The sequence below is a fragment of the Fukomys damarensis genome, unplaced genomic scaffold (assembly GCF_012274545.1).
Source record: "Fukomys damarensis isolate Sample0158 unplaced genomic scaffold, DMR_v1.0_HiC HiC_scaffold_1, whole genome shotgun sequence".
NCBI lineage: Eukaryota > Metazoa > Chordata > Mammalia > Rodentia > Bathyergidae > Fukomys > Fukomys damarensis.
The window spans coordinates 70,604,944-70,628,216 of record NW_022900913.1 but is presented as its reverse complement, the minus strand read 5'-3'; the positions used below and the strand labels follow the sequence as shown (position 1 = coordinate 70,628,216).

The 23,273-nt window shown below is 42.9% G+C and overlaps 1 protein-coding gene across 3 annotated transcripts; it reads right to left on the bottom strand.

Annotated features, from left to right (window-relative positions):
- Positions 1–387: 387 nt before the first annotated feature.
- On the bottom strand, positions 388–18,692 carry CUNH10orf53 (chromosome unknown C10orf53 homolog). Of its 3 annotated transcripts, none has more exons than XR_779923.1 (5): positions 18,543–18,692; positions 3,640–3,759; positions 2,742–3,005; positions 2,285–2,401; positions 388–669 (listed from the first exon to the last, which is right to left on the bottom strand). XR_779923.1 is itself a non-coding variant. In XM_010622507.1 (3 exons), the coding sequence occupies exons 1-3, from the start codon at positions 18,637–18,639 to the stop codon at positions 2,941–2,943; spliced, it is 282 nt and encodes a 93-aa protein (XP_010620809.1). In that variant the 5' UTR covers positions 18,640–18,692; the 3' UTR covers positions 2,730–2,940. The 3 variants fall into 3 exon arrangements, 1 of the variants encoding a protein (XP_010620809.1); XR_779922.1 differs by lacking the exon at positions 388–669 and adding an exon at positions 1,650–1,720; XM_010622507.1 differs by lacking the exons at positions 388–669; positions 2,285–2,401 and having other exon boundaries at positions 2,730–3,005.
- Positions 18,693–23,273: the final 4,581 nt, after the last annotated feature.

Here is a 23,273-nt window from a genome sequence, read left to right as displayed (position 1 = left end):
TCTTTAAGGTCAAAAGTTTGCTGGTGGGGAGTATAGTTAAGTGGTAAAATGCAGGCCCAACACACATGAAGTCCTGGCCTCGACCTCTAGCACCCCAAAAGAGTGAAAATAGAAGTCCAGATTTCCATCCTTCCTGGAAAAATCCAGAAGACTGATAGCACTAGCCCTGCCTCCTCCTCACAGCAACTGTGGCTCTGGAGCTGAGTGGTCGGTCCAAGGCCTGCTGTGCAGTCTGCCCATGTTCTCTGACACTTGCTGAGCACCCTCTGCTGCTGCACCCTCAGGGAGCAGAACTAGGGCACCCACTATGCCCCGGCCGAATGTGCTCTTTCATGGTCCCTTTAGATGTCCAGACAGCTCAGGAAGAGCCTCTCTCTGTTCCCTGTGTCAGACACCTGGCCTGGCATTTCCCCATTTCACCTGGGCTTGACCACCTGGTGTGCTTCTCCTGGAAACTTGGCATCCACATCTTCTGTGCATGCTGTCACCTGAGTTGTTCCTTCCCTGTAACCCTGTTCTGCCCACACAGCCAGGAGCAGGAGGGGCAGCTTCCCACCACACTTCCAGGAGCGGGGCCCAGGAAGCGGCTTCTGCCACTGAGGGCACCAGTGTTCCTTCAAGGTCCTCCCTCTGCTCCAGTCCTCATACTGAAATGTCCTTGTAGCTCACCTGGGGAATTGAGTTTTAACACAGTACCCATGTATACAGCCTCGTCACAGGATTGTTTGTTAAGGTTTTAGAGGGTAAACCTAACAGACACCGGATAGCAAGCCATCCACAGGGTTGTGGTACAACCAATCAACCTTCTCCACAGGCTGGTACTATCCAGTTTGGATGCCCCAGCTACCAGGATGGTGAGCCAATAAATCTCTTATCTTCATACATTCCTCAGTGTCAGGAGTTTTGTTATAGCCACACAAAATGGACTAAGACAATACCTTACACACACTCCTGCACAAAGTCAAACTCAAGCCCTCCTGGAGAACATTTGCAATGCAGATGAGACAGAGCCCCATGGGCAACTCCCTCTTCTGTACGCTAACCACCTTTCCAACCCCACTGCCGAGAGGCAACGTTGGGACTTGTTCCAGCAACTCAGGCTCAGACACCATTTGCCTCGGTCTAAACCGAAGCTCAGAGACTGGACATAGGCATCTCCCAGAAGCCTTTTCTTACAATTCTTTGCCATCTCACCTTACCCACCATTAGGTTCTAGTTACAGAGGGGAAGGGGAGGCGTCTCTGAGGACACAAAGACATTCTGGGTGGGGGACACAGGACGAAAGCACGGGGGCTGCAGAGAATGCCCTGGGATCCACATCCTGAGGGCTGACACTGCCACTCCCAGCAACACCACAGGCTGGAAGTCTTAGTTCTCAGCGGAAAATGTGTTGCTAGGGAAAGGGGAAATCATGCACAGGAGGAAGAAGTTTCCTGATTCAAGACATGAAGCTTAGACAGCCAGCAAATGTTCAGTCACACAGGAAACAGCTCAACACAAAATGCTAAGTTTAAAAAGTTAAAAGATTGCACACAGATACTGCGATCCCAAGCGAGTGAGGTCGTTTTTGCATGTCCACCTCTTTATGAACACTCAGACATAAACAGAAGAAACCCAAAGTGAAATATATAAAAGTCCACTAAATGTGTCCTTTATCATCACCTGTATTTTTCCTTTGTTCTTTAATGAAACTGTGTTTCTCTTATAGGAGCATTTTACACTGAAACAAAGCCAGAATGCTAGGAGGTTAGTGAAGCTGTCTTTGATGAAGGGACTAAATTCTAAGTCAGACATGTGAAAACCAACAGCAGACACAGAAGGGAGAACTTTTTGGAGTCTCAGTTTCTTCATAAAGAGCCAATTAAATGTCTCCAAAGTTATAAGTGACTCATAATATCTGGGGCTAAAATCCTTCTATTTTCTTTCTCATCTGTGGGTGAGAAAGGGCATGTGAAGTGGCTTCTTGGGGTTGAAGTTGGACCTTGGAGTTTTGGGTGCAGGAGGTTTGAGGTGGCCTGGGCAGCAGGCAGGATGGCCCCCCAAGGAGCATGGCTCCCAGATGGCTATGCAAGCCCTGCCCTTTCAGCAGGGCTCTGTGCCCCTATGGGGTGGTGGAATCCATCTGTCTTCTCAAAGGAGTGAGGCCTCCTGAGGATGACCTCATCTTTACCGATCCCTACCTACATCTCTCCCCTCTTTGTGCTGTAGTTCAGAATGCAGACTACAGTTCAGTACATAGGACCCAGTAGTAAAAAGAACATTATTTCGACATGACTGATTTTACCTGACCACAGCTAAACTCTTCTTTTCACTGGGCTGTGTCCTCCTCCAAAGGGACCGGGCCACTTCTTGCTTCTGTTCAGAACTTTCTGCTCTCCTCAGAGCCTTCTGTTGGACAGGTCTATGCAAAAGAAGGCACTTAAATGAGAGTCACTGGAAGTTTTATTTCAGCGAATTTTGTATTAGTAATTTTAAGTATTTATTCTAGTGGCAACAAGAAATTAACTGTAGGAATAGCCAAGTGTATTCTAAGTACTATACTGACATTGACTTTTGGTTCAGGCTTTCAAAGTCCTTAGTTTCCACCCCCACCCCGACTGCTCTTTAATTTCACCCGTTCCTAGCTCTTTGCTTACTGTAGACTGGGATTTTGAATGCTTCTGGCAACTAGGTGTTATTAGTAAGGCACGGTGCTCTGTTATTAGATTGCATTTTATTATTTCCTTCAGCTCAATGTGTACCTGATATTGGAGACTCTCCCTGTGGGTTGAGGTTGAAAGACACAACACACAATGTGGTTTTATTATTTTGGGGGCCCCTGTGCAGCCAGATGGGAATCTGGACTTTGTAGCAGGCCGGTGTTGCTTCTTCCTGGCAGGGACAGCCCTGGATCCCTGCACCAGGGGCTGTGATGGTCATCTGCATCTGTTCCACCAGAGATCAGTAGGCGTTTAACACAGATTTCCTAGCCTCTTCGCACAGTGGATCCAGTTTACCATCACCTCCTAGGGAAATAGACAGAACTATTTCTGTACAATTTGATGTTTTATTAGATCCACCTAGGGCTTCCATCAGTGGTTCATTTCTCAAGGCCCCAGGCCTGTACAATGTTAGCCAACCTCAAGGGGGTTGCACAACTTTTCTTTTTGAGCATGGAGTGGAGGGCAGGTGCAAGCTGGGCCAGAAGCCCCCCAGGGCACAGGAAACCTTAGAACACTGCAGATAATGCCACACACAAGGTGTACACGTGACTCCAAAGGTCTCAGCAAGTCCAGACCAAACAAGTTAGTGGAACAAAAGTCACATTGAAAGCAGATAATAATAAAACACACATTATTTAAGAAAAATGATAATCATCAAATTCCATCATCTATTTGAAGTCGGGGCTTAACTTCATTTTCTTTCCTCATCTATTTCCAGAGTCTGGAAAGAGGTCAGAGTGACAAGGGTTCTATAGTGTGTGGTCTCAGATTACCTCTGTGGGCCACAGAATGGGGCTTCTGTCATGAAGGGGGAACTCAGAAAGAAACCCAGCTTGATGCAGGCATGACACATTAGCCATCTGAACTAGGAGTGGTGGTGGTGATTCTTGGAAGAGACAAAAGGTTGACCAGAAAGCTCACAAAAGAGAAGCCTTACCGAACTCCAAGTCTGTAATATTGCACTGGAAGACAATGTCTTCATTTACCACGAGCTCCACCACATTCCATTCTTCTATTTTCTCTAGGATGACCTTGTGTCCATCTTTGGCCAACACAGCTGGAAAATGGAGAGGGAGGTGGTGACATGGGGACAGACCCAACTAACCTGATGCATAGATGCGCTGGACACAGCAGCCTGGGTGCTCTGTAGACTCTACTGGCTATAGTGTCACCATCTGGTGGGATTCCCTGGTGCTAGCCCCCACATAACCTCCTCCCCTTCACAAGGAAGCACAACCAGATGCCTGCACAACACAACTTGGATCAGGGTTGGGAATTACCCAGGCTCATAAGAACTGCTTGACAGTGACCTTTCTTTAGGAAGGGTGACTAGTCTGTACATAAGCTTAATTTTATGGAGACCGTGCCCATGTGTGGGGACTCAGGAACTAGGAAACTTCTTGCCCTGTTGGTAAAAATAGAATTGGTAGCCTTTCTGAAAAGCAATTATCAGGAAAAACCTAAAACTTCAAAAAACAAAAACAAAAAACAATTCTAGTGTTTGATCCAGGAAATTGCACTTAAAAGAAAGCTCCATAAGGAAAAAAAAACAAAGTCAGAAATAGCAGCAGAGTTTTGCAACAAGATGTCCTTTCATATTATTAGAATAGCACAATTTTATGAACTTAAAAGAATAGAAGGATGGTCAAGTATCCAGTGGTGTGTTCCTGTGATGATGTTTTTTTTGGACATGGAAAAATGTTTACAAAGCTGGGCACATGCCTATAATCCCACCACTTGGGAGGGAGGCTGAGGCAGGAGGATCACTGTGAGTTTGAGGCCAGCCTGGGATATGTAGTAAGTTCAAGACTAGCCTGAACTGCATAGTGAAAACTTGTCTAAAAAACAAAACAAAACAAAAACAAGGTGAAGGGAGGGCTGGGGAATCAGGAAAAATAAGAACCAAGATAACTTATGTAAAGTTAGAAGATCCCAATGATGAATATATAACTGTACTGGATACCTAAAATGTACCAGTAAACTTAATAAAGATAAAAAAACTAAAAATGTTCATGAACTTTTGAAATAGCATGAATAATATAAATAAAAATCAGGATACAAGTATGTATAATACATATTAAAATATGTATCCAATATGAATTAAAATTATATAAGGAAGAAGAAAATATTTTTGTAGTTATGTCTTTGTGGTGAGATTGTATGAAACTTTTTCTCTTTATTCCTTCAACATTTTCTAGACTGTCTACAATCATGGGGAAAAAGTTCTTTACAAAGGCAAATGGTCTAACGTTTTCTTCTCCTCTTTGGAACCTCCAATTTGGTTACCAATTCTATCCAGTGGCTCCTTTCTTTAGCAGAGATGGGCTGTGAGCCTGCAGGCCTGTTTCTTCCAGGGAACTCTTCCCAATTTTCTTGGGCCATTCACTCTACACACGGGCCATGGATTGGGCTGCTGAATCACTGTCCTCAGCATCTGCAAAGGCTGATGATGACTTCAGTGGGATGGAAATGAAATCAGGCAGGGGACGTGTTTTTTAAAGTCTGAGCTCAATCAGTCTTCAGTGGAGAAAAGCAGACTGTGATGTCAGTTAATTGCATCTAATTACAGAGACAATTGCTGTTTCAAAACGTTGGTATGTCCACTTCTTTGTCTTTCAATCAGTTCAAGAACCTCCATCCCCGACTGTGAGCATTTTAATTGCTTGATTTTAATTTCACTTCTGGAAAGGAACTTCAGAAAGACCCAGCGAGGGTCTCCATTAACACCACAGCTCTCCGTGGGCACCTGGTGGTGGCCCTAATTGACCTGCGTCAGCAAAGGCCTCTCTCTGAAGGTGTCTGCGTTGTTTTCTTTGGAATATTTATGTTGTGTCCTGCCTAAGTGTTTCATTCTCAAACACCTTCAAAGAAGGTGCTGTACTGGGGCTGATTACTTGGTTCCATTAAGCAGTTGCTTGGGGGTGGGGATGGCAGCTGCTCAGAGGCACAGCAGTTGGGAGCAGAGACTTCGGGGTCATAGGTTCCCGAGGGGTCCCAGGACAGAGCAGCTAAAGGTGGAAAGGTAGAATTTGGTCCCTGTGGCCTTCAGCTTTTCGTTGTCTGAAGACACTTCCATGGTGAAGATTTCCATCTGTCAGGAAGATATCAGAAGCAAATATCTTCTCCATCCCCCATATTACACGGCCCCTTGGGGGCCAGGGACAGCTTCTCTGCCATTAACATACAGGCCAACTCTAACTGTTCTGGGTTTGGAGCTTGTTTTAGGGGGACAGGGTCTCTCGTCCAAAGCAAAGTATAGCTAAGAAACAGGACCCACCAAATAACTCACCCTACAGAGTTCATGGTGGTGGGCAATGGGGTCACCCTCGTCTGTGAGTGAGTGGAGCCAGGAGGAGATATCCGCTTCAGAGGCCTGCTCTTTCTGGTCTACCTTCTGGGACTGCCAAGCACAGGCTCTCCTGGTCCCTGTGGGCCTGTGACTCTCTTCCTGACCACAGCACCATGGTGCCCTCCCCCAGGTGCTTGGAGTTAATTCAGTTCCCTGCATAAACAAACTCAGGATGATGCTGGATGTCACCATGGATCTGTGGGTCCAGGTGACCCAAGTCTGATTTGCAGTAGAGTGATCACTGCCACAGTGTTCCCTTCCCATCGGTCCAGGATGTGCTGAGCCTGGCTACGGTAGCCGGTGAGGCTTAAGGGATTAAAACAGCAGCAGCCCCGGAATTCCCGCAGCTCAGCCAAATACCACCTCTCCAGTGGGTCACCCGGTCTCCTGGATCTGCTGTGGGGCTGGCTATTCAAAGAAAGGTCAGACAGATATACTCCCCGAGACAAATGGGCAAAGACAGCGCTAAACCTGGCATCAATCAGCCCAAAGCTGTAAAGCCTCCTGCAGAGTGCCTGCCTCTTTGAAGTGGCACCTCGTTCTTCAAAGGGGATCTGGACAGAGTGAGAGGACACGGAAAAGCCTCTGTCCCCTTGGTGCTGGCAGAACTGTATACCATCTGTGGGGGTTTAAATGCTGCTGGGCAGGAGGTAGAGGTATGGAGCCAGACAGGTCCTATCCCTCCCTCAGCACAGATGTGACACCAAAGACCATTAATGATGCAGACAAGCCTGAGCTAAACATGCATATTCTGTGTTAAAGGGTTGGCCCCAGCTCCCTCCAACTCAAGAATACCATACAAGGCCCAAACATGGCCTGGCAGTTACATAGGATTCATTGATAAACGTCAGCTCAGTTTCATCAGCATTGAGGCCAGAGTGGAGACATTTTTGCTAGGCTATTATAACTCATGAATAATAAAGGACAAAATTTGCAGATTGCTCAAGGCTTGGGAAATTTGTAATAGAGCAGGTGTGTTTCCAAAGACTCGTGGCTCCAAGCAGTGATGAAAGACTATGATTTTTCACAGTAACACACAGCGTTTGGATGAGATTTTGTGGCCGAGGACCTGCGGATAGATCTGCTTGCTGTGGTGTGAACATTGGTCTGCAGTGGGGTGTCGGGGGTGGGGGACAGGGAGGAGTGCATGTGCTCCCTGCTTCATTGCTGCTAAGCATCCTCAGTCCCTGGGACTGCCAAGCACAGGCTCTCCTGGTCCCAGGCAACCTTGACGGTGGTGTTTGAGTCATCATGTGTGACACAGAGCTTACTTTACACATTGGCCACCTGCTGGCACCTCGGTGTCCATAAGTCTCCTTCAGCCACAAAACATGATACGCTGGGGGAGGGGCAGCCTGCACCCCCAGGCTAGGCTCCAAAACAACTGTACCTCCTGCCAAACATGCCCTTCAAGGTCCAGAAGGCCCACATGTTCAGGGACTGGCTCAATTTTCCCTTCCCTCTTTTACCCATTTCTTCTGTCTTCCTTCTTGAAAATTCTTTTGCTGGAAAAAAAAAACAAAAACAAAAACAAAAAATCTTTTTTAAAAATTCTTGTGAGACAAAGTCTTACAATGTAGTTCAGGCTGGCCTTTGACTCAAACCAGGGTGGCCTTTGAATTCATGGCAATGCTCCTTCCTCAGACTTCTGATTATAGGTGTTCACCACCATGCCTGGCTAGAAAAAAAAATTTTTATCTGTAAGATTTTATGAGATTATAAGTGTAATATAGGGCCAGGGATTTGGCTCAGTGATTCCACTGCTTGCCTTGCAAGCGCAAGGGCCCAAGTTCAATCTCCAGTACAAAAAAAAAAAAAAAGGTAGTACAGATTCATGATGGCCCTGAGTAGCCCGTCAGCTCTCAGAAGTCTTTGACTTATACTCCTGGAACTCTAGGAATATTCCCAGAATTAAAGGCCATGCTCACACTTAGCTTCACTGGGTCACCTGGCTTTGGTGCTGAGAGCAGACTGCAAGAGGACAAGGGTGGCTTGTCACAGGGAGCCCAGGCATGAGGCTAGGAGGGATCCAGGCAGGAGAGGATGGCCACTGGGTAAAAGCAGTGAGGGAGGGAGGGTGGTCATAAGGCCGTCACATCAAGGCCACACCTGGCATTATGAATGGACAGACTGGCCAGGGAATGAGTCGGAGAGAGGAGTGAGAATTCCTCCAGAGCTGGCCCCAGCAGCTCGAGACAGGTGCAGCTGTGAACTGAGGGGACCTGCAGGAGCTCTGGGTAGGTGAGCTGCCAGGGTCCTGCTTGCAACTCCCAGACTAATGGAATTGAATACTCTGGCTGTGGACATCCTGATGATGATGTAATTCAGCATTCATCAGTGTTGATGCCAGTCAGTCATAACTGCTCCAGACTCACATTTCTGGCCTTTGTCTTTCTTCTGAACATAATGTTTAACCACTGGCTTCATATTCCCTAGTAGTTCACCCCTCCTTCCCTTCAGAATTGGCCTCTTGTAGGGCATCCCTGATCTCACCACTGTTCAGCTCAAGAACTGTTGCTGGTACCCTGATGCCAAGGGCTGAATTCTTGCTGCTAACCACTCCCATCAGGCCAGCTGCTGCTGTGCCCCAAACATGCCCAGCTACTCCCTTCCCTATCCCCTCCCAAGGATAATAAGAGCTACCCCTTACAATGTGCAGAACCTTGTCCAGAATTGACCATGTTAGACCACAAAACAAGTCTTCATAAATTAAAAAATATCTTAGAAAGTATTTTTTTCCCAACCACAATGAAAGGAACCTGGAATCCACTGCATGCTTTTCGCATACCATCTCATAGAATCTCATACCAGTGATGGGGGGACTCACATTTCCCTTACCAATAGGCAAGCTGAGGCCAAATCATTTGACTTTTACTTTGTCATGAAGCTACTGAATGCTGCAGATGAGTTTGATCCTAGACAGATGTATTTCAGAGTCCCTTGTCACCTCTACCCTGGGACATCTCTGCCCAAAGCACCAGGACATAAGCAGGAGACCAGGGGTCAGGTGAGGGAGATAGGCAAAGCTCATGGAGTTTGTGGACAAACTAGATAAGCTTTTTCCCTCAGTATTTATAAACTGTGGATTATTTAAAAATGCTAATTTATGCATTGTACCTTACTATGAATTTTGGCATGTAAATGATCTAATGGAATTTATATAATCATGCTGATTGCAGAAGCAGTAAGAAACACAATTAAACCTGTCTATAGACATCAGCAAAATGGCAGAGTAGACAGCCCCAAACCACCATTCCTGCCTAGAAACATGACAAAAGCAACCAGAAACTGTCATAATCAGCTTTGTCAAAGCTCTAAAAAACAGTTAAAGGTCTACAGCACTGAACTGGAAAAGGGCGACTTTAAAACAGTAGGAAAGGCAGGCACCAGAACTACTGAGCTAAATCCCCAGCCCCAAAATTTTTTTTTTTGGTACCAGGGATCGAACTCGGGTCGTTGCGCTTGCAGAACCTGGAAAAGCTGTTGCTGCTATCGATGCATAACATACTATTATTAGTCTTTATACAAACACACACACACACACACACATAAATTGAATTTTGGGAAACTTCAACGGTGCTGCCAACTTTGGAAAAAGTCATCCCAATTTACTGTGTTGACTTGGCATTGTACAGAAATCGACAACCATATTGGTCTAGAAATGTTAATTTATTTTTTTTTCCCTGTGTACAGGGGTAACACATCGTACTAAATATGTAAGGTCATATCTACGTGGGTTTCATTACAGAAACTAATAAAGTATTCTCTAAATAATGAAAAAAGAATAAGATAAGACTATAAGAGCGAGAAGCAATTTAAATATGTTCACGGACCATTTTCATCTCCAGAATTAAGGATTATTTTGATGTTACATCATTGCCTTTTCTCTTTTACTTTCCTTTTTAGTTTTATTTTAGGATTCCCTATTTTTAATGTTCATACAGAGATTTCTTTAACTGAAATACCGAATAGTTTTTTTGGTGTGAAAAACTATAATAGTACACAGGATCCTAATGAGACAATTAATGTGAAATAGGAAGTAAAGGGCTAAAGGTGTAAGGAAAGTGGGAAGGGTGGGGGAGAGGTAATAAGGGAGAGGAAAAAATATGAGAAACTGAAAAAATGGAAATAAAGTGTAAATGGGCAGGGAGGAGGGGGTGAAGGGAGGGCAGGGACAAGGGGAAAAATGAGAATCAAGACCTATTATGCAAAGGTACAGAATCCCAATGATGAATGTAATTGTATTGTATACCTAGATTGTACCAATAACCTCAATAAAAAGAAAGAAACAAACAAACAAAAAAAAAACAGTAGGAAAGCATTGTGATGTGTTTGCTTCCCTTGCCCCTCCCTGACTTGGTGGCACTCTTGATGACAGTAGTCCACGCCCCCAGATGGACCCTCATCCTTAATTTCAGAGTCAGAAGAGCAGATCTTGATTGCAGATTCTTGTGTTAGTCTGTTCTAACCCAGCTGGGGCTCCGTGGAGGGCTGACCCAGGCACTGGTCTCTGTTAGCCTTGGAACTCACACCAGGTGGGAAAGCCGTAGGCGGTGCACAGAAACAGTGTAAGGCAATGAAAAGCCCTCCACTGCCCAAGCAAAAGATTACAGTTGAGTCATATAATACAGCTCATGAAGCTTCAGCTGAAAAGCCAGGGGGAGAGTTTCTTTGAGAAATTAGGCGTGCAGAAACACTCACGTACATATAGTGGACAATATAGAAAGCCAAGCACATATCCAGCATGGGATATGAGCTCAGAAAAAACCTTGAAGATCCTGAGTGTCACCACTGGCAGACTGATGGCTCAGGAAGAGCAGGACAGAAGGCTGAGGAAGAACTGTAAACATCCTGGATAAGACTTAAAGTAGTGCCTAGGACAAGTCAAATGCACAAGTAATGGAAAGGGTTTTGTTTCATTTTAAGACTCCTTTAATGAAATAAATAAATAAATAAATAAATAAACTTTAGTGAAAACACTGATGGGATGTAACCCTTTAGAAATTAGGAAGAACAAGCTCTGGAGAAGGAATCTCACTTCTAGAGCAAACATATTATAATACTTGAATGTCCATTTCCAACAACTGCTTGATCAAACAGTTGGACACCATGGTCCAAGTTGCAAAACAACCATCACAATAGTCAACCAAGGGTTTGTATCTGGCAAAACTACCCTTGACAATGGAGAAATAAAGACACTGCTAAGTGAATAAAAGCTGATAACATTTGTTACTAGTAGATCTGTCATACAAGATCTGTGAAAGGAAGTCCTTCAAGCTGAAATAAAAGGACACTGGATGTTAATAACTGAGGCTATGAAGAAAAAAAAGAATATGGATAATGGAAACAATGTAGGTAAATATAACAACAAGTATTACTTCACCTTTGGTTCATAACTCATCTTTATTCCTATAGGATTTAAAAGGCCATTGAATGCTACAATAATTATAAATCTATGTTGACAGGTATGCAATGTGTACAGATTTAATCTGTGACAATTATGTAAAGGAAGAGTGACAAAGATGCATGAAAGCAAAGTATTTGTATAGTAAAGCAAGTTGACATTATTTTTTTTCATGGTCCTCTGATGGCTCTGATGCCAAAGTTGACATTATTTACACAAAATTGTTAAGGGTTTAGGATATTAGTTATCATTCTCAAGTTAAGCAATAACTTTTAAAACTTATAGAAAAGGAAAGAGGAAAGGAATCAAAATGGTATACCTCCATAAATTACTAAACATACACAAAAAAAGAGTAATAGGGAAATTGAGGAACAAAAATCATAGAAAACATATTAAAACAAATAACTACAGGGCTCAGTTGTTCTGTTGCCTGTCTCACAAGCATAAGGACCTGAGTTCAATACCTGGTACCAAAAATTTTTTAAATAAATAAATAAATAACCACAATAGTGGCTCGGTTCATGAACGTAATTTGTTCCACTGTCCTGGAAAAGATGGTTACATTCATGTTTGTGTGGGAGAGATGGCTGCAGTTGTGTTCATCACCCAATACAGAGTTTTGCCAAATGCTTCTGTTTCTAAACCAATTTGTTCTCAAACAAAAGTGTTTCTGAACACTGTAAGTGGCAAAAGTAAGACCTTCCCTAAAAGTAACTGCTTTAAGTGTATTAAATGCATTAATTAAAAGACAAGAGACTAGCATAATGGATAAGAGAAGTGTAATTCATTTACATGCTATCTATTTACTTTTAAAGAGACTCACAAGTGCTTGACAATGAAAGGAAAGAAAGATATTCCATACAAATAATAATCAAAGGAAAGCTAGAGTGTCTGTATTATCAAACTAGATTTTAAGTGAAGTAGTTTATGAGACAGACATTATCTATTCATAAAAGGTTCAACTCATCAAGAAGATATAGCAATAATAAGCATACACACACAAAATAACGGAGCCCCAAAATAGATTAAGCAAAAACTGATAGATCAAAGAGAGAAATGATGTCATAATAATAGCTGGAGACTCTGATATACCATTCAAAAATGAATAGGATATGGGCATACACTTAGTAAGGAAATAAAAGACTTGAACAACATTGTAAACCCACCAGAGCTAGCAGACACATATGGACCATTCCACCTTGTATCAAAATACATATTTTTCTCATGTTCACATAGAACCTTGTCCAGAATTGACCATATTAGACCACAAAACAAGTCTTCATAAATTAAAAACAAAAAGAAATCTTAGAAAATATTTTTCCCAACCACAATGAAAGGAAACTAGAAACTAGTAACAGGAAAAAAAACCAAAAACAAACAAACAAAAAAAAAAATGGGAAAGCTCACAAATACATATACACTGAACAACCAGTTATCCAAGAAAAACTCATAAGAAAATGAGAATGTACTTCAAGATGAATGAAAACGAAACACAATATATCAAAACTTTGGAAAGACAGTTATAGCAGTGCTCAAAAGGAAGTTTATAGTTGTGAACATCTACACTAAAAAAAGACTCAAATCATGAACTCTAAATGTTCATTTTAAGGAAGTAGGTAAATAAAATCAAGCCATGCCCAAAGTGCACAGAAAGAAGGAAATGATTAGGATTAGGGTGGGTGAAAATAAAATAGAAAAACAAATTACAGATGGTTCTTTGAATAATCAACAATATTGACAAACCATTATCTAAATTGATTAATAAATAGAGAAGACTCAAAATCTTCCAAAAACTGAAGAAAAAACTTCCAAACTTATGAGGCTAGCATTACCTTGACACCAAAGTAAAGATATCAAAGAAGAGGACAGACCAATGTTCCTTATGAATACTCACTGAACATCTTCAACAAGATTTAGCAAAACAAATTCATCTCAATAGTTATATAAAAGACCAAGTGGGACCCATGTGAAAATCAACAGATCCAACACAACACAATCATAGAATGAAAGAGAAAAACACATACAATCACCTCAAGTCAGAAAAAGGATCAGATAAAATCCAATACCCTTCCATGTTTTTTTTTTAAAAGCCAAAGGCAGAAACAAAGAAATTTTTAAAATCACTCAACAAACTAGGAGTAAGAAGCAACTTTCTGAACATAATAGTAATATATACTGAAGCCCTAATACACGCCCCCACACACACACCAGCTAATATCATACTCAACAGGGCCGGGTGTGGTGGCACATGCCTGTAATCACAGCACTCGGGAGGCTGAGGCAGGAGGATTGCTGTGAGTTCAAGACCAGCCTGGGATACATAGTGAGTTCCAGGTCAGTCTCAACTATGTAGTGAGACCCTGCCTCAAAAAACAAAACAAAACAAAACAGAACAAAAACCAAACATACTCAACAGGGATTTTCCTCAAGATCAGGAACAAAGAAAGGGTGCCCATTTTTGTTACTCTAGTCAACATAGTACTAGAAGGCCTAGCAAGAGAAATTAGACCAAGAAAAAGAAAGAGGTATGTATACAAACTGATAAGGAAGATATAAAACTATTTGCATGTTGAATGATCTTATATCCAAAAAGTCCCTATGTCTGCAAAGGTATTCTTCTAACAAACAAAATGAGCAAAATTGAAGGATACAATATTAGCACAAGAAAATTATCTTTCATTTTTTCCTTCTGCCTCTCTCTCTCTCTCTCTCTCTCTCTCTTTCACACTTCTTAAGACTGTTCATAAAAAAACAGAAAATAAATATTGAGAAGAGTGTGTAGACATGGGAACAATAATGCATTGCTAGTGAGGATTTAAAATGCTGCTGTTCTGGAAACAGTTTGAGAGCTCTTCACAAAGTTGAACATAGAGTAACCATGTGACTTAGCAAGTCCATTCCTTTGAATCAGAGACTCAACCAGATACCTGTTCACCAAGATCCGCAGTAGAACCACTCAAAGCCAAAATGAGGAAACAGCCCATTGCTACATTCTCTGCCAGGATACTTGGACCAATGGCTTCCATGACTTCTTCCTTTCCTGGGACCTCTCATTAATCTCTGCATAATACTACTATTCCAACCCTCTCTGTTCTGTTGTCTTCAAATTTTCTTACAGGAATGCATGAGAGCATTTACCAACCAGATAATCATAGAACTTGTCATGGCGGGTTACTGCCCACAGAAGCAGAGGGAAGAAGACCCCACCTACTGCTGCCTCCATCAAATCCAGGTTTAACCCCAACCTTCACCCCTTTGTCAGCTTGAAGCAGCTCCAGAACCATAAAACAAAAGCCTGGAATGTTAGACTTCTCTTGCCATAAGATGGCTGCTACATAAAATAGCAATCTCGTCCTTACCAAATGCTCTGCACCTTAAAATGGCTGCCACATGGAATAGCAGCCTCTTTTCCATAACGCAATGTGAAAATATGGCTTTTCCCACCAAAGGACAGTCTTCTTCTTCCCAACATGCCCCTCTTCCCACCAAGAAAGGTAACCTGATACTTGCTACCTCCTAGCAACTAACCATGTCACAAGCCCCTCCTAGTGATGTCACAGGATCCTCCAATCCCTTAATTCTACCTCACTCAACTCCACCCCAGTTTATGCTAATTCCATCCCCTACTACAAAAGAAACTCCCTGTTCTGCCATGTTGCTTTTCTCGGCTTTGTTGGGAGACAGCCTGGCAGATCCTTCCCATGATAAAGGCTGGTTATGGTCCTGGTCTGGTCCTAGTTTTCAGCTCTTTTTACCTAACAGTCTCCATCAACAGATGATGGATAAACAAAAACAACATGAAGTATTATTCAGCCATAAAAAAGAATAAAGTATCAATACAAGTGACAACATGGAGGAACCTTGAAAATTATTCTATGGTAACTGAAATAAATGAAACCTAAGAACACATGCTGTGTGGTTTTACTTATATTAAATATATAGAATGCGCAAATGCAAAGAGATAGGAACTAGATAAGCTGTGACCAGGTGTGGGGTAAGAGGTTGGAAAGTTGCACGCTGGGTATAGAGTTTCTGTTTGAGTGTTGACAAAGTTTGGAAAAGGGTAAGAGACAATTTATAACATTCTGAATGTAACTAATGTCACAGAGTTGAAACTTGAAATGATTAAATGGTAAATTTGATATATTTATATATCCACAGAAAGAAAACAGGGAAGAAAGACAGCTGAAGTCCCAGAAAATGTGGGGCTGGGTTGTGGAGGAGGAGCTCGCCTTCCTAGGAAAGGAAAAATGTTCTACAAAGATCAGAGGTTGGGGACAGAAGGGAGAAGTGAAAAAGCTCTGAGAGCCCCACAGTGTGGTCTTTCCAGCAGCCCACTCGAAGAGTTTGAGAGAAGCTCTGCAGCTGCTGGGTATTGCCCAGTGGGGGCACAAACTAGACTGGAGTGAGGAGTAAGGACTGGGCGGGGCTCAGCAGAGGGGCTGAGCAGAGGGGCTGGAAGGGAAGTTTGCTATTTGGCCAGGTCTACTGCCAAGACCACGCAACATTTTAAGCCTGCCACACCACACTGCTATGCATTAAATTGTGTTCTTTCTGCTGTGTGTTGAAGCCCTAAGTCCCCAGTGGCTATATGTGGAGATAAGGCTTTTAGGAAGTAACTAGAGCTCAGCGAGGTCATAAAGTGGGGGTGAGATCCTAATCTGATAGAAGTAGTGCCTTCCTAAGAAGAGACAGTTTGCTGTTGGCCCCTCCCTTCAAGCTACCAAGTGGGGCAAGGAGAAGGTGAAGGTTGACAAAGCCAGGAGGAGAACCTCAGCAGAAGCCAACCCCAACAGGTCTTGATGAGGGATAAGCCCCCAGACTGTGAGAAAGTTACACCCTCTTTAAGCCACCAAAGCTGTGGCATGTTACTAGGGCAGCCTATGATGAACTATTAACAACAGAAACTTCTCAGTCAACTGTTCTCTCCAAGAAAGCAACTTCATCTGCCAGTGGAAACCTTCCCATCTATCTTTGTCACTTTCTCATTGCTGAGACACCCAAAGTTAAAGGAAGAAAGGTTTATTTATTTATTTATTTATTTATTTATTTTGTTTGGGTTTTTTTGAGACAGGGTCTCACTATGTAGTTGAGTCTGACCTGCAACTCACTATGTAGCCCAGGTTAGTCTTGAACTCATAGTGATCCTCTTGTCTCAGCCTCCTGAGTGCTGGGACTACAGGCTTGCGCCACCACGAAAGGTTTATCTAGCTCACAGTTTGTATAGGTTTCAGTCCATAATTGGCTCCAAGGCAGGGTGGATAAGGCACCGCAGAGGAAAGCCAGTTCATGGCAGGCAGAAGGTAACAAAGCAACAGGGGCAACCACAGCTCTTTTTGTCTCTTATATCTATCTTATCCGGCTACTTAGGGTGAATAGCACTCACACCGTTAATCCTGGTGACCTTGATTCTAGCATTGGACAGTGAATCAAATCCAGCATCACACACTCTAGATCCAGCCACCTCTGAAAAAGCTCCACCCAAGAAATGAGGCTTTAGGGGAACATCTAGACACAAGTCACGGCACCATCCTTCAAACTCGAATGTCTCCTTTTCCGAATGATTTCTGTATCCTCTGGACTCCAACAGCATTTTACCCAGGAAATCCTTGAAGGAGCCATACCGCCACCATCCTAGACTGAGCAGAGGCCACTTTAAGCTTCTTCCATCCCATATACTTTTACACCTGCTAAGATGTATAATCATGGGTTAATAAGGCCCAGTAATGGTGGCTACACCCCATAACTCCCATCACATTCTTCAGCCCTCCTCCTGACAGACAACCACCCGTTTCTCAACCCTTATCTCTAGCAGATAGCCAAAGCTCTGGTTTATTCACCTTCTCCCTTCACAGCCCCATTTTGACCTTCTCCTTTCATAACCCCCTTTATGCTCATGACTCTATAAAATATCTTATAGCCTGCATGAGAGTCTCGTCTAGGTACCAGGGAGGTCCCTCTCGGAAGTCCCTGTTCTGAAATAAACCTGTCCTGTTGGGCTCCTACTTTTGTTTTTCCTAACAGTCCTTAGTTGGGTTCTATCATAGAGCTCATCAAGGCCTAGTCTCAGGCTCTCTTTCACTCTGAAAGCTCTGTCCCAGTCCCTGGCTCATCTCCAACTCCAGCTCAGACTTTTTCTGTGAACTGTAGGCCTGACTCAGTGCCTACACCTGGGTAGCTGAAGGCACACGAAGTTTACTGTGTCAACCTGTTCCTCCCAGTTGTGTTCCTTCCTTGGTGTTTGTGATTTAACAGGGAACACCTTCATTCATCAACATCATGTCCAGCCACAGGCAGATGCATCTCAGTGACTCCCTTGTTACCCTGGCCTATGGTGCCCATCTCTCAGGGGGTACCATGGCCTTTAGATTGAGCCATTATCCCTTTGTTAGGATCTTAAATGTCCCTCAAGTGCTCATAAGGTGAAGGCCTGGTCTCCAGAGCAGCAGTCTCTGGAAGCAGAGCCGTTGGGGATGCCTGGATTAGGAGGGTGCCAACCCTGGCAGTGGATGTCAGTGCTGCAGGAAGTGTTCCTGCCTCTCTTTGTCACTTAGTTTCAGGTCATTCTCTAAAGCTGTGTTCAAGTCTATTTTCCCCTAATGAGTGTTGTCCGACCCATCCCCAGCCTCCACCTACTGAGCCAGTGCTGCTGGGAGCGGGTTCCCAGACACCCTCTATTTAAATGTCAGAAGCTGGCACATTGACCTTCAGTGGCTGGCAAGGAGATTGTGCATGGATGTTCAGCAGCGAGCATGAGGCTCTACAACAGCCTCCTTCGAGCAGGAATGATCAAGGTATAGAGCCCCTTACAGCCACTTTCCAGCTATCCGGCTTAGGGAGTCTTTTGTCTTCTTGGCCCACACTTCAAGGCCCCCAGCTCAGGAAGCAAGCCCAGGTATTTTTTTATAAGGGGGTAATCTGAACCGCCCGACAAGCGGGGGCCCACAGCTCTGTAGTTCCCAGCTGTGCAAGCCACGGAAAGGTGCTAACCTCCCCGGGGAAGACTTCCTGGAAGTGGCCTTAGAGTGGGATTTGAGGGAGAAAGTCCAGGCCGAGGGCGCGGCCTGCACTCAGCGGGGCGGCCCACCTTGCAGGCCCTCCAGGCGGAAGGTGCGGTGCTCGACCGCCAGGCCCACTGCGCTGTAGGGTCCATAACGCAGGATGACTTCTGCTTTCACAGGCATGGCGCCACCTGCCAGACAGCAAGCAGCCTGGGAGACCAAGAGACGCCCGCCGCTGCTAGGTAACCGCCCACGGGCTGGAGCGCAGCCAATGCTAGGCCAGGGCACGGCAGGGCTGAGCCAATGTGGAGAGCAGGACGGGGCCTAGGCGGGGCTGGCACCCCTTTTTTGCCCAGTCCAGCATCAGACTTGCTATCTAGACCTCAGGGCTAGATAAACGGTAAACTAAGGGTACTTCGACCAGGCACAGCACGTGTTCGTGATACTTAACAATAGACATTTACGGGCCAGTTAAAGGAAGCGTGGCGCGGGGGAGTGCTAAGCACTTTCCAAAGTCTTCTCATTTAATCATTATCGTTTAATCGCCATCCCTTCTGAATTAAGTCACAGCTTGTATTTGTATTTAGAAAAGAGAGCACAGTCTGAGAGGCCAAGAAGCCCTCCCAAGCCAGGCGGGTGTCCTGTGGGAGGGAAACCCTCCCGTATCCTCTACTTTCCTAATGTTTTTTGGATTGGTTCAGTACAAGCTGAGCTCATTTGCATGCCCCCCTCTGTCTGAAAGCTGTTTCTGTTCTCTTACTAGTTTGTCTGCTTGAGCCCTCCGTCCTTGGGACTGCGGACCTGAAGAACACCTGGCTCTTACAGCCCTGGCGGACACATCGGCTGCTCGGTCCTCACTGCCCCCACGCAGAGAATCAGCAGGGGAGGAGGGGCTCCGGAGGGCTGCGCAGAATAGACCCCACGGATCTGCGGCAGGAGCGAGATTATTCTGCAACCTCTGAGAGTTTAGGGTTGTTTATTACAGCATTTATGCAAACCTAATAATTACATCCTGCGAGTGTCACACACATCTTTGATTTCTGAACATCAGTGGTAGTTAATATTTTGTCCTTCTTTTGAGCAGTGCAAGGATTTAAAATCCCCTTTCCTAATTCTTCTCCCAACATATGCTATCGTTGTGTATTTTAATTATCTCCATGCGTACAATCTGTTACTACAGTAACACATATTTCACTGGTGAGAATTAGGTTATACATGACTGGTAAATAGAGAAACGATGCCAGAAGAATTCTGGCTGTTTGGAACTCATGAATAGTTTCTCAGAGCACCTTGTTCTGTAACTGCACTCACCGACACCAGGTCCCTGCACGCGGTGGAGGGCCGTGGAACCTACTGTGTCATTGCTCTCCACCTGACTCCTTATGGTCACATACCCTGTCTTGGAGGGACCTGTAGTCTGGTTCTCCCTAAATTTTTTTCTTTTTCTTTTTCTTTTTTTTGGTGCCGGGGATCAAACTCGGGTCCTTCTGCTTGCAAGGCAGATGACAAAACCACTGAGCTAAATCCCTGGGCCCCTTTTGTTCACCTTTTAAGAGGCAAAATTCTCTATTTACTGTAGTACCCTTATCAGAAATTTAATTTTGTTGCATTAATTTTTTTTTCCCAGTACTGGGGATTGAACCCAGGGCGTTCACTGCACTGTATCCCAGCCATTAAAAAAAAAAAATTCATTTTAGCTGGGTGTGGTGGTACATGCCTGTAATGCCAGCACTCGGGAGGCTGAGGCAGGAGGATCACTGTGAGTTTGAGACAAGCCTGGGCTACATAGTGAGTTCCAGTTCAGTCTCAACTATATAGTGAGACCCTGTCTCAAAAAAACGAAAAAAAAAAATAAACACCCCAAAAACAAAAAAACAAAACTTGTTAAAATGAAATAAATTAACTTTAAAAAAATAAAAATAAACACAAATTTTTAAAATTTTGGGAGAGGGTCTTAGCCATTAATTTGCTCTGGCTCAGCTCAAATTTATTTATTTGTTTGTTTGTTTGTTGATACTGGGGATCAAACTCAAGACCTTACACTGGCCAGACAGGCACAGCACCACTGAGCTACATGCCCAGCCCTAGGTTCAAATTTACATCCCTCCAGCCTCAGCCTCCCAGAAGGGTAGGCCCTGTTCAGTTTGCTAAAATATTCATAAAGTTTGTTGTTATTGTTCTGTTTTCATGTTTGTTTCTTGCTTTCTATAGTTTCACTATAAGGTACCAATGTACAAGTCTCTTTATTTATCCTTTTTGTGATTTGCTGAAATTCTGGAAACTGAATTAAGCTCCCTCATCATGTTTTGGAAAAGCTTGACATTACTTATTCACATATTACTTCTGTTCCATTTTCACACTTCAAGGACTCTAATGTATGTGAGACCTTCTCACTGTATTCTTTTATTTTTACTTTTATTTTTATTTTTTTGAGAAAGGGTCTTGCTGTGTCATGCAGGCTGTCATCCTCCTGCCTCAGCCTCCAGAATTCTGGGATTACAGCCACCATGCCTAGCTCACTGTATTTTTTTCCTTAAATTTATTGGTACATTTTAGGTATACAGTAGAGTTGCATTCATCATTGGGGTCTTGTACCTTTACGTAATTTATCTTGGTTCTTATTTTTTCTCCATTTCCCTGCCATCCCTTCACCCCCTCCTCCCTTCCCTATTTACAAATACTTTATTTCTATTTTTTCATTTTCACATATTTTTTTTCTTTTCCCTACTTTCCTTTCCCCTACCCTTCCCACTTCCCCTACACTTTTAGCCCTTTTCTTCCTATTTCACATTATCAATTATACTATTTGAAACTTATTTACAGTTTTAGTTTTTCACATCAAAGAAACTTTGGTATTTACACAAGTGTGTCCTATTTATTTCATTTCAGAGTATGGCCTCAATTTAGCTATAAATGTTTCCAGTTTCTCATTCTTTATGGCTGAGTAGTAACTCCATTTTATTAAAAAAAAAACCCACATCTTATCCAGTCTGCTCACTGTATTCTTTATGCCTATTCTGTAGTTTTCTTTCTCTTTCCCATTTTCCTACAAATGTCTTTATCCTTCTTTATCACTGAGTAATGTTCCATTATGTATAGATACCATATTTTCTTTATCCACTTGTCTGTTGATGGGCAAATATATAGGCTCCTTCCAAGAGTTCTATTATGAATTGTGCTGATATAAACATTGGTATGCATGTATATAATATAATGTCTTTAACTCTTTTGGGAAGATACTTAGAGGGCAAGTAGCTAGGTTGAAAGGAATTTTTATTTTTAATTCTTTGAGAAATCTCCACACTGATCTCCAAAGCAGTTGTACTAGTTTACATTCCCCCTGCAATGATGTAGAAAGGTTTCTTTTTTCACTGTAGCCTCACCAGCATTTGTTATTATTTGGTTTCTTGATACTAGCCATTTTTTCTAAGTAAAATGGAATCTCAGTGTAGTTTTAATTTGCATTTCTCAAACAGCCATGGAAGTTGAACATTTTTTTCATGTATTTATTGACCATTTTTATTTCTACTTCTGAGAAACGGCTATTCATTTCAGCTGCCCACTTTTTGGTTGGGTCTTTTATTTTGGAGGAGTCTGATTTTTTTTAGCTCCTTATATATTCTAGATATCGTTCCTCTGTCTGAGGTGTGGCTGGTAAAAACTTTCCCCTTCTGTAGGTTGTCTCTTCATTCTACTGGATGTTTCCTTTGCTGTGCAGAAGCCTTTTAATTTGATATACTGTTTGTTGCCTCTTGGTGTTATTTCTCGTGCAGTTGGAGTTATGTTCAGAAAGGTTTTGCCTACACCTATGACTTCAAGAGTTTTATCTATTTGGTATTCCATTGATTCTGTTTTAGTGTTTCAATCTTTGATTTCAGTTTAGTACATGGTGAAAGATATGGATATAGCTTAAATCTTCTGCAGGTGGACAGTTTTCCCTGTGCCATTTGTTAAAGAGGCTTTCTCAGATGCATGCCTTCGGCCCCTTTGTCAAAGATCAGGTGGTTGGATGTGTTGGGGTTGTTTCTGCATCCTCTATTCTGTCTCATTGGTCCACATTTCTGGTTTGGTACTGATACACACTGTTTTTGACACTGTAAATTTGTACATAACTTTATGCCTTCTGTTTTGCTCATTTTGCCTTTTGCTCTTCTGATTTCACGTGAACTTCAGGATTGTTTCCTCTAATTCTGTGAAGAATGCTATAGGTATTTTGATTGGGATTACACTAAATCTGCATATCAGTTTTGGAGATACAGTCAGAAATGAAAGATATTATGATTATATTGATTTTGACTATATCGATCCTTCCTATCCAGGAACAAGGGATATCTTTCCATTTTCTGATACCCTCTTCAATCTCTTTTTCTCCTATGTCCATATTTTAAAGGAAAGGAAGCAGTTCCAACATTTTCCCCTTTATGATAAAGTTGGGCTCAGAGTGTAGTTCAGTAGTAGAGAACTTGCTCAGCATGAGGGAGGCCAAGGCTTAATCCTCAGCACCTTCACTCCCCGAGAAAGGATGATGTATGTTATAGAATTGTGGTAGAGGTTCTTTTCAAGCTAAGTGATCTTTTTCCTAATTTCATTTTACTATGAGTTTTTAACATTAGGTTGTAGATGACTTGTGAATTTTATTGAATTCATATTAATGATTAGAATGATCCTATTATGTTTTTAGTAAGTTACTAATGAGTAAATGACACTTAGCTGTTTTCCAATATTAAGCTACCTAACTTGGTGGTTCTTGATGTGTTGATCTTTATTCTTTTCTTTTCTTTCTTTTTTTTTTTTTTTTTTTTTTTCCAGGGTTTTAA